This window comes from Mauremys mutica, chromosome 2, assembly GCF_020497125.1.
Source record: "Mauremys mutica isolate MM-2020 ecotype Southern chromosome 2, ASM2049712v1, whole genome shotgun sequence".
Taxonomy (NCBI): Eukaryota; Metazoa; Chordata; order Testudines; family Geoemydidae; genus Mauremys; species Mauremys mutica.
Window position 1 is genome coordinate 292,836,572 of NC_059073.1, and position 14,026 is coordinate 292,850,597.

General features: G+C 57.1%; 1 protein-coding gene across 1 annotated transcript in view; it reads right to left on the reverse strand.

Moving 5' to 3' along the window:
* The window catches only part of CSPG5 (chondroitin sulfate proteoglycan 5), a 36,982-nt gene extending 32,884 nt beyond the window's left edge, over positions 1–4,098 (reverse strand). The window contains exons 1-2 of the mRNA XM_045006455.1: positions 3,984–4,098; positions 669–2,322 (exon numbers count right to left, since the gene is read on the reverse strand). Coding sequence (XP_044862390.1) covers positions 669–2,322; positions 3,984–4,083 — 1,754 coding nt within the window. The 5' untranslated portion in view covers positions 4,084–4,098. The remainder of the gene's footprint in view (positions 1–668; positions 2,323–3,983) is intronic.
* Positions 4,099–14,026: the final 9,928 nt, after the last annotated feature.

The following is a 14,026-nucleotide window of genomic DNA, read 5'->3' on the forward strand; positions in this document are numbered from 1 at the left end:
CATATATTTTCTCCCATCAAATGCCACCTGCCTCTCTATGCCATGGTCTCTACGTTCCTCAGAGAGAATATTAACTGGAGGGTGCCATGCTGGTCCCAAGCAGGCCTCATTTTTGCTGGGGCCTCTTCCCTCTCTCAACTTTTGATCAACCGGCTCAAGCCACCCAACGCGATCTACCTCTCTGAGACCGCAGGAGGGCGACGGCAATCGACGGGAGCTTGCTTCAGGGGAAAACACTCGCTATAATTTAATAAACCGGAGCTTTGAATGCTTGAGATATAGTGGGGCGAATACTGCCCATGCAGCCTCCCAGTTTGGTCCAGGATGTCTCGAACTGTGTCATGCATTTTGGTCCAAAATCTAGAGAACTGGAGACACTGATCTCTTCTCCTCTGCACACTGGAACTGCCTCTTCCTGCCACCATTCAAATCTCAGCTGAAAACGCTTCCGTTCTCCCCTGAGCTTGGCCTGTTAAACCCTGTCCCCCTCCCCCCCCCGATCATAACCTGCCCGCACGACCTGCCACTGCACAGCCTGATTCTGGGAGGCATTCGGGGGACCCTCCCCAGGGAATACCGTTGCATGGCAAGTTTCAGACCTCCTGCCACACTAGTCCCTTTGGGGGCTGGCCCCGGCACCTCCTCGCAGCCCAGGTGTGGGTGCTTACCTGCAGAAAGCGCCCAGGCCCTCCACGAGGTAGCACTGGCCCCCGTTGTGGCAGTAGCTGGGGAAGATGTCACACACGGACTTGCAGGAGTTGTTATGCCTGACGTAGCCACTCCTGCACTCGGTCCCGTTCTCGCCCCCGGGTCCCGCCGCCACGGCCGACTGGCTCAGGTCCTTGCTGGTCTCTGCCGGGCGAGGTCTGGAGGTGGCGCCACTCCCAGAGACGATGAAGGTCTGCAGTGGGGGGATGACGTAGCGGCGGCTGGTGGTCTCGGCCTGCTGCACTGTGGTCTGGATTTTGGGCGTGAGCGGGGTAGGCAGCTTGGAGTTGTTCTCATCCTCCAGGTCCCTGGCCAACCCACCACCTCCGTCCTCCTCCTCTTCCTCCTCATCCAGCTCATCATCTTCACCATCCTCATCCCCGTCCGTGTAGAAGGAGGTGGTGGGGTAGAAGTCGGACTCGTCGAAGGGCGTGAAGTCGTCGTAGAGCTCGTGAATGGCCCAGGACGTCGTCTTGTCATCCAGTTTCCTCTTGGGGGCGTCTGCTCCCCCAGGGCCCCTGGCAGGGAAATCCTCCAGGCCCCCACCCCTGCCTTGGCTCTCCCCACCAAAGAGGTCGTAGTAGTCGATGTCGATGATCTCGGAGACCGATTGAGCTGAGGGAGGCTCGGGGGTCTTGAGAGCGTCGACAGGGGTCGTGATGGCCAACTGGGGCCCTGGGGACACTTCAGTATTGAGCCAGGTTAGATCGGTGCGGCCTAGGGCCCTCTGGGCCGGGGAGCTGCTGGACGACGCCAGCCACAGCTCCAGGGGCTCCTCCTTCTGGGCGGAGTCCTGTGCCAGCCCTGTGCTGCTCTGCGTCTGGGTGCCCAGCTCGGGGGCACGGCCATCCGGGGTGGGGGGCTGCAGCACCACTTCCCTGAAGGCCTCCAGCAGCAGGTCCATCTCGGGTGAGTCAGAGCTGAGGCCGGGTCCTGCCGACGAGCTGGCTGCGCCCGCCATCTCCATGGGGACCCGGTAGGCGGGCGGGGTGACCGTGAGCTCCACGAAAGCTCCCGGGTTCCACACATCGCCCGGAGAGGCTCTGGCAGGCTGGTCTCCGCTCCCGGCCTCCTCCTGGCTCTCAGGCACAAGGGCAGTGCTCTCCGGCGCTCCCTTTATGTCACTTAATGCCAAAACAATGGCCTCTCCATTCACAGGCCAAGCCACACTAGTCACGGCTGAAGAGGCTTCCATGGCCCCCTCATTGTCCTTAGCCAACAAAGGCTTCGGGGGCCAGGCACTCTGGCTGTCAACCCCCCTGGGGCATCCCAAACAGAGCGATGATTCATTGTTCTCCTCGCTAATCCCGCCGGGATAATACCGTACAGAGATCCCTGCTCCAGGAAGGCTGCTGACTTGGTCGGCGGAAGCTGCAGCAGCTGTGCCTACGCCTTCTGCTGCCAGCCCTGGGAGATCAGCAGGTGTCTTTCTCCAGGATTCCTTCACTCTGGCTGCCTCCGAGGGCGCCACTGTGTAGCTATTTTCCCCTGCCCCAGTGACATTTCTCAGGAGCTCTCCGCTCTCCCTTCCACTGTCCGGGGGTGACGGAGGGGCCTCCCACACAGCCCCCGGGGCATCCGTGGTGTTCTGGTGCTCTGGGTGCCTTTTGGACGCTAGAGGGTAAATTACACAGGAAAGGAAAAGCGTCAGGCAGTGCTTTAAAGCCGGGTCTGCAAATCACAAGGAGGAACGCGCTGCTCTGTGTGTGTGTGTGTGTGTGTGTGTGTGTTTGTGCTCTGCATGTACATCGCAAATAAAAGCAGCACCTCTGCATGCCCAAAGGGTACCCCCCGCCCACCGGCCACCCGGGCAAATGTTCATGGCATCATTTTGAAACAAATCATTGTTTTCATAACAACAGACGCCCCGGTAAAAATAGTGTCTGCATTTGCTAAATTAAGCCCTCGGCTGCACTCAATCTCTCTCCTACACTCCCCACTCACACACACGCTCTCTCTCTTTGATTCATGGTTTCCCCCCACACACACACATTTCAAGCGTAGTAAAGCAGCATCAGCTGCAGGAAATAAAATGGGAAAGTTTGTTCCCAGTTCCATCCCCTCCCCGCTCTGGCTTCATTTTTCCATTCCTGCCTGGGCGTTCCCCCCGTCTAACCCAAATCCCTGCCTGTCTCCCTAGAACCCTGCTGAAGCAGAGATCCCCTCTCTGCACAGGCAGCCAATAGGAACTGGGGGAGTGGGTGTATGTTGGGGGGGGTTACCCCGGCATGTGAACCTTTGCAGGACTGGTGAAAGCAGGCAGCAGTCTAATCTCTGCCCCTCTGGCTGTTATCATCATAGGGTCCATTCATGCCTTTCATGCAGCCACTACTGAAAAATACACAATTAGCATCTGAAGAAGTGGGTATTCACCCACGAAAGCTCATGCTGCAAAACGTCTGTTAGTCTATAAGGTGCCACAGGATTCTTTGCTGCTTTTACAATTAGCATGGTGTTCCTCACTCGTTTTCACTGGAGGGAGGAGACAGAAGGGACTTCTTATTTCCCAAGGCCGAAGGCCCCTGAAACCGAATTCACTGGGTCACGGAGACGTGAGCTGTATCACAGAGTCTCAAGCCAGAAGGGACCGCTGTGATCATCTAGCCCCTCGCAACACAGCGCCGGCCAGAGAACTGCCCCCAAATCACTCCTGGAGCCCGTCTGCTAGGGAAAAACCATCCCGTCGTGAGTGATGGAGGCTCCACCAGCACCCTGGGGAAATGGCTCCGCTGGGATGGGGCTCTGATTGTGTGTCTTGCTGCGCTTGAAAAGAAAAAAAATCCTTCCAAAATAAACCAGGGCCCTGATTCTTTTTTGGGGGGTGGAGGGGAAGGTAAGAGGGGAAATGCGCCCAGTACAGCTCCAATTTCCCTGTACCGCATCCCCCCCACCCCACATCCTACAGGTCACACATGCACCGTGGCCAAGGGGGGGACCCCCCACCTTCGTCCCCCTCCCCCACACATGCACCATGGCTGGGGGGGACCCCCCACATTCTTCCCCCCCACACACACACACACACGGCCGAGGGGGGAGGGACCCCCTCAACACGGCCGAGGGGGAAGGGGAATGTCCCCCCACATTTCCCCCCCCCCCTTTTCAATACAAAACATCGATGTTTGCAGTATGGGCTCCATTTCTGGGGGGGCCCCCCCGCCCCAGCTCGGCGTGGCCGTGCGGCATCCCTGCACGGAGCGAGGCTGAGGACGGGGAAGGCGGGGGGGGATCCCCGGGGAATGAAACGCACCCCCAGACCCCCCCCCGCGGGTACCTACCGGGAGCAGCCCCCGGGCCGGCGGCGAGGATCAGGGCGAGGGTCAGCAGCAGGGCAGGTCTCCGGCAGGGACCCCCGGCGGCACCGGCAGCGCTGCCCATTGTGGCATTGGCGAAATCGCCCCCCCTGCGCGCGCCCCCCCCCGGCTCGGCGCTTCTCCTCCTCCCACCCCGACGGCGCCCGGCTCAGCCCCGGACGCGCAGCAGCCGCATGGCCCGGCCCGGCCGGCGGTGGGTGGGGGGCGGCCGCGGGCTCCCCGCCTTGCCCGGCTCCAGCGCCGCCTGCACTGGCGGAGCCCAGCCCGCTGCACCGCCCTGGGCTCCCGGCGCCCGCACGTCAATGCTGACGCCGGCTCGGCTGCTGCTGCCCTGGGAGGGGGAGAGAGGCGGGGGGGGGGTGCGGCCCCTGCCCCCCCTTCCCCGCCCCGATCAATGCCCGCTGCAGCCCCCCCGCGCCCCGCTCCCGTGTGACTGGGCAGCGGGGACCAGGGACCCCCCACCGGCTGCGGAGCGGGGAGCCGGAGCGGAAAGCTGCGGGCAGAGGGCGGGGACCGGGCTAGCCCTGCCTGGGGGGCGACTCGGACCCCGGCAGAGAACAAGGTAGGGGCGCGAGCCCCGGGAGACGGAGCTGGGGGTGCCGGCTGGAAGGGGCTTCACAGGGGTCACCGTTGGGTTCAATGGCTCTCAGCAGCACCCCCCCCCCCCACTACAGGAATTGTTCCCGCGCCTCTGCACCCGGATTAGAGGGATGGATGGGGGCGGGTGCATGGGGATGGATGGATGGATGCAGGGGTGTATGGAGATAGCTAGATAGAGGGGGTGTAGGGGGATAGAGAGATAGACAGACAGACGGTCTCACACCCATATGCTGTAGCTCCACTGCAGGTTTATGGGCTTGGTGCAGGACTCACTGGTGAAATTCTGAGACCCGTGTGGTGCAGGAGATCAGACTAGATTATCCTAATGATCCCCGTCTGACCTTAAAATCCCTGACTCTGCACACCTCGGACAGAGATACTGAGACATCTACCACATGGGCACGTATGGAGAGACCAGACGGATGAGACCTGTAGCGACACAAAGCAGTAATATCAAGAGAAGGCGATAGGACGGAGGTGTCTGTGCAGTGAGGCTGATGAGACAGACACATGCAGCTCCATAGCACATCCCAGATACAGAGCTGTACACACACGTACACACACAGGCATCACATATCCAGGTATGAGTGCAGCTCATGCATTCAGACGAGGGAAACATCAAGAGGTACAAAGCTTAATGTGCAGCCGTGAGAAAGCCAGGTATGCTCTCACAGGGGGTATAGTACACTGTAGACATGCAGGTTGCTCCTATGAGACAGAGCCGGCCCATCTCACCACGCCAAGTCAGCGACATGCACCAGAATGAGCTGTGAAGCAGCATTACACACGAGTGGATAAAGGGCCAATCCGCACAACATGAGAGCCCATGATGGGATGATAGAAAGGTTTTATCGACGGGCATCTTAGCCAGAAGACTCGAGAGAGGGATGTGGATCATGCCAAACGAGCGCTGGTAAAACCTTCCAACCTCTCCCTGCCCCAGGTAGTCTGCATATTAGATCCAGTCAGAAAATAGAATTCCCATCCCACAGGAAATTCTAACATTTCAAATTTGATTTTTCCCCATTCCAAGTCAGGCTGGAAAAAAAAAAGTCAAAGTTTCCCACAGATCGGAAATTCCAGTAAATGTCTAGTCAAAACTATTTAAAAGCTTAATTTCAATAAGATTAAAACATTTCCATTCAATAACATTGAAGCATTATTATAACATATGTTAAAATTAATATTATAAAAGGCAACACAAAATAAAAACTATAAAGTTGAAACAAAATGGTTTTTAACCCATATCGAGACAAAAACCCTTTTGACATGATTGAAACAAGAACGTTTAAATGACTGATTTCAAAACACTGCCGTATAAAAATGTCATGAAAATTGACAGGGTCCCCCAACATGTTTCAGATTCAGTTAAACTGCATTTTCTGGTGGAAAACTGTTCCACTAAACTTTTTCAACCAGCACTAGCCTATATGTCGCATATGTCCCAGCCAGACTCTTCTTAGGAACAATTCGGAGAATTTAAAAACATTTACTGGCACTATTTCTTTTATCCATCTGCCTGCAAAGTGCCGTTATCCAGAGCAGGTCTACAGGGCTCAGAAGGGGACAAGGAGTAATTCCACTTTAATGTAATTGTCACATTAGCACTGACCCCCCCTCCACTTGGTAAGGCAACTCCCATCTTTTCATGTACTGTGTATATATACCTGCTACTGTATTTTCCACTCCATGCACCTGAAGTGGGTTATAACCCACAAAAGCTTATGTCCAAATAAATGTGTTAGTCTCTAAGGTGCCACAAATACTCCTTGTTGTTTTTGCTGATACAGACTCTGACACCCCTAAAAGTGACCCTAAATATCTTTTCTCTAAATTATGATTTAAGGTCCAACCCCTCGCAACGTATCAGGGCTCAACACAAAAAGGAAGCTCTCAGTGCTACTGCATTATGACTCTACAGCCTGCAGGTTACAAAATATCAGGTTGCCAAGCTGTCGTAGGTTCAGGCCTGAATGTTGCCTATCAGACAGATGTCGTTTGGAGGAGGAAATTCCATAGGGAAGGGCAGAGAAAGGGCAGGCTGTGTTGATCAGAAATGGTGCCTGTTTGATAGAAATAGACCTGGTGGCAGGATTAGTGAGCAGCAGGCAGGTGACACCATGCAAGCAAGACTGGATTAATTCATAGACTCAATAGGCCCATGCCTAGCACCAGGTCTTGGAGTCATGTGATGATATGCGAACCTCGGTTTTCTGAAAAAAAAAAGTTTTTAGTCCTCATGGCTGTGGAGAAAAGCTTGGAAGCGTGACCTGAAGTCAACCAATGCCGTGGTGTCTGCCTGAGCCTGCAGACAGCCTGAAACAATAGGGTGAACTGCCCTCTACATCTCAGTGGAGTGTTAACACCCAGACCCACAGCTCTGGAGGGCCCAGCCAACACCACCCCAGCAGAAGACTGTTTGTGTGGGGCAGGAGAAGAGTGTAGTGGTCCCAGCTCCCTCCCTACCAAATAGACATGCCCCATCCACTGGAGTAACTCTGGGGGCTCCCCTGCTGCCAACCCTGCCTCTTCAGAGTTGGGGGAACCCTTGCTGCTGTGCCTGCAGGAGGGGGGCTATGCTACTGCCCCCACCCCTTTAGGAGGGAGAAAGCTCACCACCACAACGCCAAGTAGTGAGCAGGGCCATGCACCACAGGGCCCCACCGCAGTGTGCACAGGAGCCTGGGTTGCCTTGGTCTGGCTTTGTGTGCAAGTCACCTCACATGGGAGAAGGGCTCAGGCCATAACTAGCAGGAAGCAGGGGCTGATAGAGAGAGCTGGGGACAGAGCCTCATCCAGTGCACATCAGGATACTCCACTGAGTTCAATGGAGCTGGGTTGATTTGATACCAACTGGAGGCCTGTCCTCCGGAAGGGATAGATATAGGGTGTGGGGAGGGGGGCCTGGATGGATGGACAGAGAGACAGAGGGGGGTGTGTGGGGATGGGATAGATAGAGGGGGTGTATGTGGATAAGATGAATAGAGTGTGTGTGGGGGGGTAGATAGGTAGAGGGGGTGTGTGGGGATAGATAGATAGATAGAGGGAGTGGATGGGGCTAGACAGATAGACAGACAGACAGAACAGGGAGGTATACGACATACAGAGAGACACTGCAGATGGAGATCCTGGCCAGGCAGATGGCAGGTTTCCTGGAGAACTGATTTTCCCCTCCGTGAGCGTCCAGGCTGACAGCGAGATGCAGGTGCACAGACACCCCCCACCCCCTCCGAACTGCCACCCTGAGGAACGCAGCCGGCTCGGCGCTTTCCCTGCCGGGCTGCTCAGTGTCCTTTTGAGGCAGAATCGCCTCCTCTTCAGCTCCAGGCGGGCAGGGCTCTCATACAGAGAGGGGGGATCCTGCAGGGGGTCCTCCGCAGAAGTGGGGCATCAAGGGGATTTCCTGTGCTGGGGACCGGTCCGGAGGGAGGCTGCCTCTGGCAGCGGGGTCCTGCAGAGAAGCTCAGCAGCTGTGCAGAGTGGGCCGGGAGCTTTCTTCCAAGCATCCTGCTTCTTCCTCAGCCAGCTCCTGGGCTTTAGCTCACACATGGCTCCGGGCTCCAGCAGTGACTGCTGAGGAGGGGGCAGCGCCTGGAAGGAGGAACGGCTGCCCCTCACCCCCAGCCAGTGCAGCCAAACGCAGCATGGGCCAGAGACACCCGCAGTGCGGAGCTGGGCCCAAACCCGAACCCAGCGGGGAGTTCTGGCCAAGGCCCCTGGGCCAGGTGCTCAGCTGATGTAACGCAGCGCAGCTGGGCCCATTTCACGTCAGCGCCTTCGCTTTGGAAGGGGGCTGAGACCAGCCCTGGCCCCAAGCCCACCCAGGCTTCGACCGGGCAGCCGCGTGCACAGGCTCGTTCACCTCTTACCCAGCAGCCGCGGGCGCCGTGGGAAGGAGAGAGTGGGGCAGCCCTGGGCATGGGGCAGACAGGGGGCAGTTTTAACCGGTCCCCCCCCACGGGAAGCAAGGCAGCAAGGTGCAGATGATGACACACCAAGGGGCCCGATTCTCCCCCTTCCCTCCCCTGAACCCCAGTGACTTCACTCAGAGGCTGCGGTGGAAGGATCAGGACCACAGCGGGGAGAGAATGCGGGGGAGGGGCTGGATGCCAGACTGCAACTTAGCTCGATTGAATGGGCCTGAGCTGGAAAAGAAAGGGGCTGGAGAGGGGAGCTCGCTCGGGAGGAAGGGGTGGGGGGGGCCTGCTGGGAGCCGTACAGAGGCTGGATTGAGGAGGAGAGCAGAGGGAAGGAGCTGTGCGGTCGTGACCGGCTTAGCAATCGGAGAGAGGGAGAGATGCAGAGACGGTCCGGGCAGCAGGACAAGGGAGTCTGGGGCCAATCATCCCCGGGGGGACTCCCCTGGCTCCAAGGGAGTAGTGCTGGTAGCAAACCTCACCCTGCGGTGTTAGGGGCCATTAGATCTAAACCACCGACTGTGTGTGCATGTGTGTGTTCGTGTGTGTGCCTATGCACAAGTGCAAGAGTGAGTTTGTGGTGTGCATGCACGTGCGTGTGTATAAGACTGATCATGCTTGTGGTGGCACAGATTGTGTGTGTGTGTGTGTGTGTGTGTGTGTGAGAGAGAGAGAGAGAGCAAGAGCACGGGTGTGTCTCCACCCCTCCTGCTCCCATAGAAGTCAGTACCTCACTAGTCAGTACAGCACCGGAGTCGGGCTTGCTGCCTGCGGAACGGAAATGGGCCCAACCTTCGGGGGGCAAAGCTGGGTCCTCGCGCAGCCAGGCCTGGTGCACTGGGGGAAGTTCCAGAGGCCTGGTACAAAGTCAAAGTTGACCTTTTTTGAATAGTGGCACAAGGGACTGCGCTGCATAACCATCGGCGGGTGAGCCTGGCTTCGATCCCTGGGACAAGCCTGGAAAAATTGCTGTGTGGTGCAACCAGAAAGCCTTCAAGGCAGGTAGCACAATTCATGCCAACCAGTCTGGGTCTATGGAAAATTGGTCTGGTCAGACAGTCGTGCTATTGTTTTTAGCTGAGGCCACAAGTCAGGCTGATAGAGGTGAGAACTGATACACGGACATCGGGGTACATGGAGGCATTTGACTTCATCCCATCTGATATGCCAATAAAAAAATTAGCACTATACAAAATGAATGGAACCCATATGAAATGGATTAAAACCCAGCTAAGTGATAGATCGCAGAGAGGGGGTGTGTCTAGTGGGATCCCACAGGCCTGGTGCTAGTCAATATCTTTATCTATGATCTGGAAGAAAATATAAAATCACTGCTGGCAAAATTTGCAGATGATCCAAAAATTGGTGGGGGCCGTAAAGTCTAGTGGGGCGAGGTCAGTTATACAGGGTCAGGTGGTAAACTGGCTAATTTGAACAACATGCATTTTAATACAGCCAAATGCAGGGTCATACATCTCAGAACGGAAACCGGAGGTCAGGCGGGGGTGGGGGGATTATCCCACACTCTTAAAGACATGGGGGTGGGGCCCAGTAGGTACCCAACTGACTGGGAGCTCCCAGTGTGAGGCCGTAGCTGGGAGGCCTAAGGTGATGACCCTTGGACGGCTGAGCAGAGGAATACCAGGTAGCAGCAGGGTGGTGGTATCACCCCTGTATACGGCATTACTGGATACTGCGTCCAGCTCTGCTGTCCACACTTCAAGGGGGTTGCAAAACTGGAGAGGGGTGCAGAGAAGAGCCGCCAGAATAACTGCAGGACTGTAGGAAATGCCTCCCAGTGAGGGATGTAAGGAGCTCCGTCTGGTCCATTCATGCTCTAGGAGACTGAGCGGGGACTAGATTACAGAGTACACCACCACCAGGAACTAAAGGGCTCTTTGGCCTGTAACAAGAACCAATGGTTGGAAGCTGAAGCCAGACAAATGCAAATGAGAAACGGGGCAGAAATGTTTTCCGTGCTTCCCGGAGTAGGAGCAGGCAGGGCGTCAGTTTTAAACCTCGCGGCGCTTAGCGGGCTCGACACCGACGCAGAGGGAAGAGCGCTACCATCCGCACTGCCTGCAGCTCCTGGGTTTCCCCAAGCTGTCGCCAAGTCCTGTGCTGACCCGGCCCAGCCCTGCTTAGCTTGGGATGGGCGCTAACTGGGGAGCGGCCCCAGGATCCCAGCCCATGGGGCGGAAGGAACAGGACTCTGTGTGCAGGGTGACCAGATAGCAAGTGTGAAAAAGGAACACACCGTGTGGTAATAAAGGTAATAATTGGAGATATACCAATCTCCTAGAACTGGAAGGGACCTTGAAAGGTCATTGAGTCCAGCCCCCTGCCTTCACTAGCAGGACCAATTTTTGCCCCAGATCCCTAAGTGGCCCCCTCAAGGATTGAACTCACAACCCTGGGTTTAGCAGGCCAATGCTCAAACCACTGAGCTATCCCTCCCCCCCATGTGTGTGCAACATGCACAGTCTGACGGACATGGGGTGGGTGTAAATGCACACAGAAGGCCCGCTCTGATCTGCGTGTGAGCTGTGACCTCTACAGTGTATCGGGGTTTGTGTGAGCTGCATAGTGTGCATGCTCTGACCCATACAATGTGCGTGTGCGCATGCACGAGTGCTCTGACCCATGTAGCGTGTATCTACGTGTGCACACATGCGCTGACCCACATAGTTCATATCTTTGTGTGTGTTTATGCACTGCCCCGTGCAGTGCGTAGCTGTGTATCTCTGTGCACACACCTGCTCTGCCCCGTGCAGTGCGTAGCTGTGTCTGCATGTGCACAGGCGCACGCTCTGCCCCGTGCAGTGCGTAGCTGTATGTATCTCTGTGCACACACGTGCTCTGCCCATTGCAGTGCGTAGCTGTGTCTGTGTGCACAGGCGCATGCTCTGCCCCGTGCAGTGCGTAGCTGTGTCTGCGTGTGCACAGGAGCACGCTCTGCCCTGTGCAGTGCGTAACTGTGTCTGCGTGTGCGCAGGCACATGCTCTGCCCCGTGCAGTGCGTAGCTGTGTCTGCGTGTGCACAGGAGCACGCTCTGCCCCGTGCAGTGCGTAACTGTGTCTGCGTGTGCACAGGCGCACGCTCTGCCCCGTGCAGTGCGTAGCTGTGTCTGCGTGTGCACAGGCGCACGCTCTGCCCCGTGCAGTGCGTAGCTGTGTATCTCTGTGCACACACCTGCTCTGCCCCGTGCAGTGCGTAGTGTGTCTGCGTGTGCACAGGCACATGCTCTGCCCCGTGAAGTGCGTAGCTGTATGTATCTCTGTGCACACACGTGCTCTGCCCATTGCAGTGCGTAGCTGTGTCTATGTGCACAGGCGCACGCTCTGCCCCGTGCAGTGCGTAGCTGTGTCTGCGTGTGCACAGGAGCACGCTCTGCCCCGTGCAGTGCGTAGCTGTGTCTGCGTGTGCACAGGCGCACGCTCTGCCCCGTGCAGTGCGTAGCTGTGTCTGCGTGTGCACAGGCGCACGCTTTGCCCCGTGCAGTGTGTAGCTGTGTGTATTTCTGTGCACACACGTGCTCTGCCCCATGCAGTGCATAGCTGTGTGTGTTGCATGAACCCTGAAAGCGGGTGAGGAAGACCCTTTTCCCTGGAAGTGGGGCAGTCCCTCGGCCTCCCCCCGCGGGGCCCGCGCCGCCCTGCCGAGCACGCTCAGCTGAGAGCTGATGAGTATCAAGTCTGGTTTCACTGACCTGTTGTTGCAATTGCCTCCTTCCTCCTGGGGCGAATTGGGCGGTGCGCAGCAGGGGGTACGGCCCGGCTGATGGGATCTCTGCAGTCACCCACCCATTGGCTGCACGCGGGGTCACAGCTGGCTCCAGCATGGGACACTCCTCCTCCCAGCAGAGCTCAAAGACAGTGCTGGCGCCAATCCTGACCAGCCCCACTCCCTGGCTGGTGTAGGTGCTAAGGGTAAGGGCTGTGTGTGCCCAAACGTCTGCACAGCTGGGTGAGTCTGCACAGCTGGGGGCTAAGCGAGAGACCATCACACAGATGGTGCCTAGCCCTCCCCCAAGGGGGCTGTGTCTTGCAGGGGCTGGGGTGGATGCCCCATGACCCCACTGTGCTCGCTCTTGCTGGATTGAACCCCCATCTCTCCGGCTCCCCCTGGGGCCCGCTGGGCTGAGCACTTTGGACCCAATCCAGAAGGGACGGAAGTAAACTCCAACATGCCTCCTTCCCCCCACTTGCCAACACAGGGCGTAGCCACAGCCAGGATCTGCGAGGCGGGGGACACTGACACAGGCTGGGGGGCACTTACACGGACACCCCACTGTTAGCAGCTTTCCCTGCCGTGCACCTCTCTCCTGACCCCTCATCTCTTAAGAACATAAGAACGGCCACATGGGTCAGACCAAAGGTTCATCTATCCCAGTATCCTGTGTACCGACAGTGGCCAATGCCAGGTGCTTTAGAGGGAATGAACAGAGCAGGGCAATCCATCCCCTGTCATCCACTGCCAGTTCCTGGCAGTCAGAGGCTAGGGACTCCCCGAGCATGGGGTTGCGTCCCTGCCCATCCTGGCTAATAGCCATTGATGGACCTGTCCTCATTGCAGCAGCTTGGGCTCCCAGGCCCACCTGATCCCCTGGGCTGAGCTCAGGTGACTGGACGGAGTATCTGCCAGAGACAATGTTCACATTGCCATTTTTAGCACGCTACCTTGGGCCCTGCTGGCACGCATCTGACTGCCCAGGCTGGGCGGCTCGCCCCCCGCTGTAGTGTAGGCAGGTCCTAAGTGACTCACCGAAAGTTAAGGGAGAAAGAGAACCCAGGAGTCCTGACTCATAGTCCCCTGCTCTAACCAGACAAGATGCAAGTTCAGGAGCCTGCGAGTCCCCTGGCAAGAGTTCCCGGCCCAGGGCCTCTAGCACGCTCATTGCTAGGCACCAGCTTGCTAGCAGCTGGATGCGTTCGCACCAGAGCCCGACCGTGGCCTCCAGGCATTACTGGACTAGAAATACAAATCAATAGACACTCTAGTCCTGGAGCCAGTGCAGGAGCGTCCTCTACAGTATCTGCTCCACCGTTCATTTTAAATATCCAAAGGGATGGAGCTTCCACCACTTCCCTTGGAGACCAAGAGACTTCCACGTGCGAGTGTTTTTTCTTTGTTTAATTTCATCCTATTAGAAGCAACTGATCACATATCACTTATCACGCGGAAGGACTTCTATAAAGCAACCACGTCACCTACCACTGACATGCAGCCCCCTCTGGGCTGCAACAGGGTCTCTGTTTCACACTGCACAGCAGTTGGTGAGGTGTGACAGAATAGTGCGCCCACGTGGAACTGCAGGGGGATGCTCAAAAGGGGGAAGGCAATTTCCTCGGTTGGCATTTGGACAGGGCACTGCACTGTCCCATTGTGTCCGGAAGAGGACCCCTCCAGCCACCCAGGTTCCCGAACACCAAACTGGGGCACTGGCTCGGTACTCACTCAGGAGGGGGAGCAGGGCCCAGCTACTGACT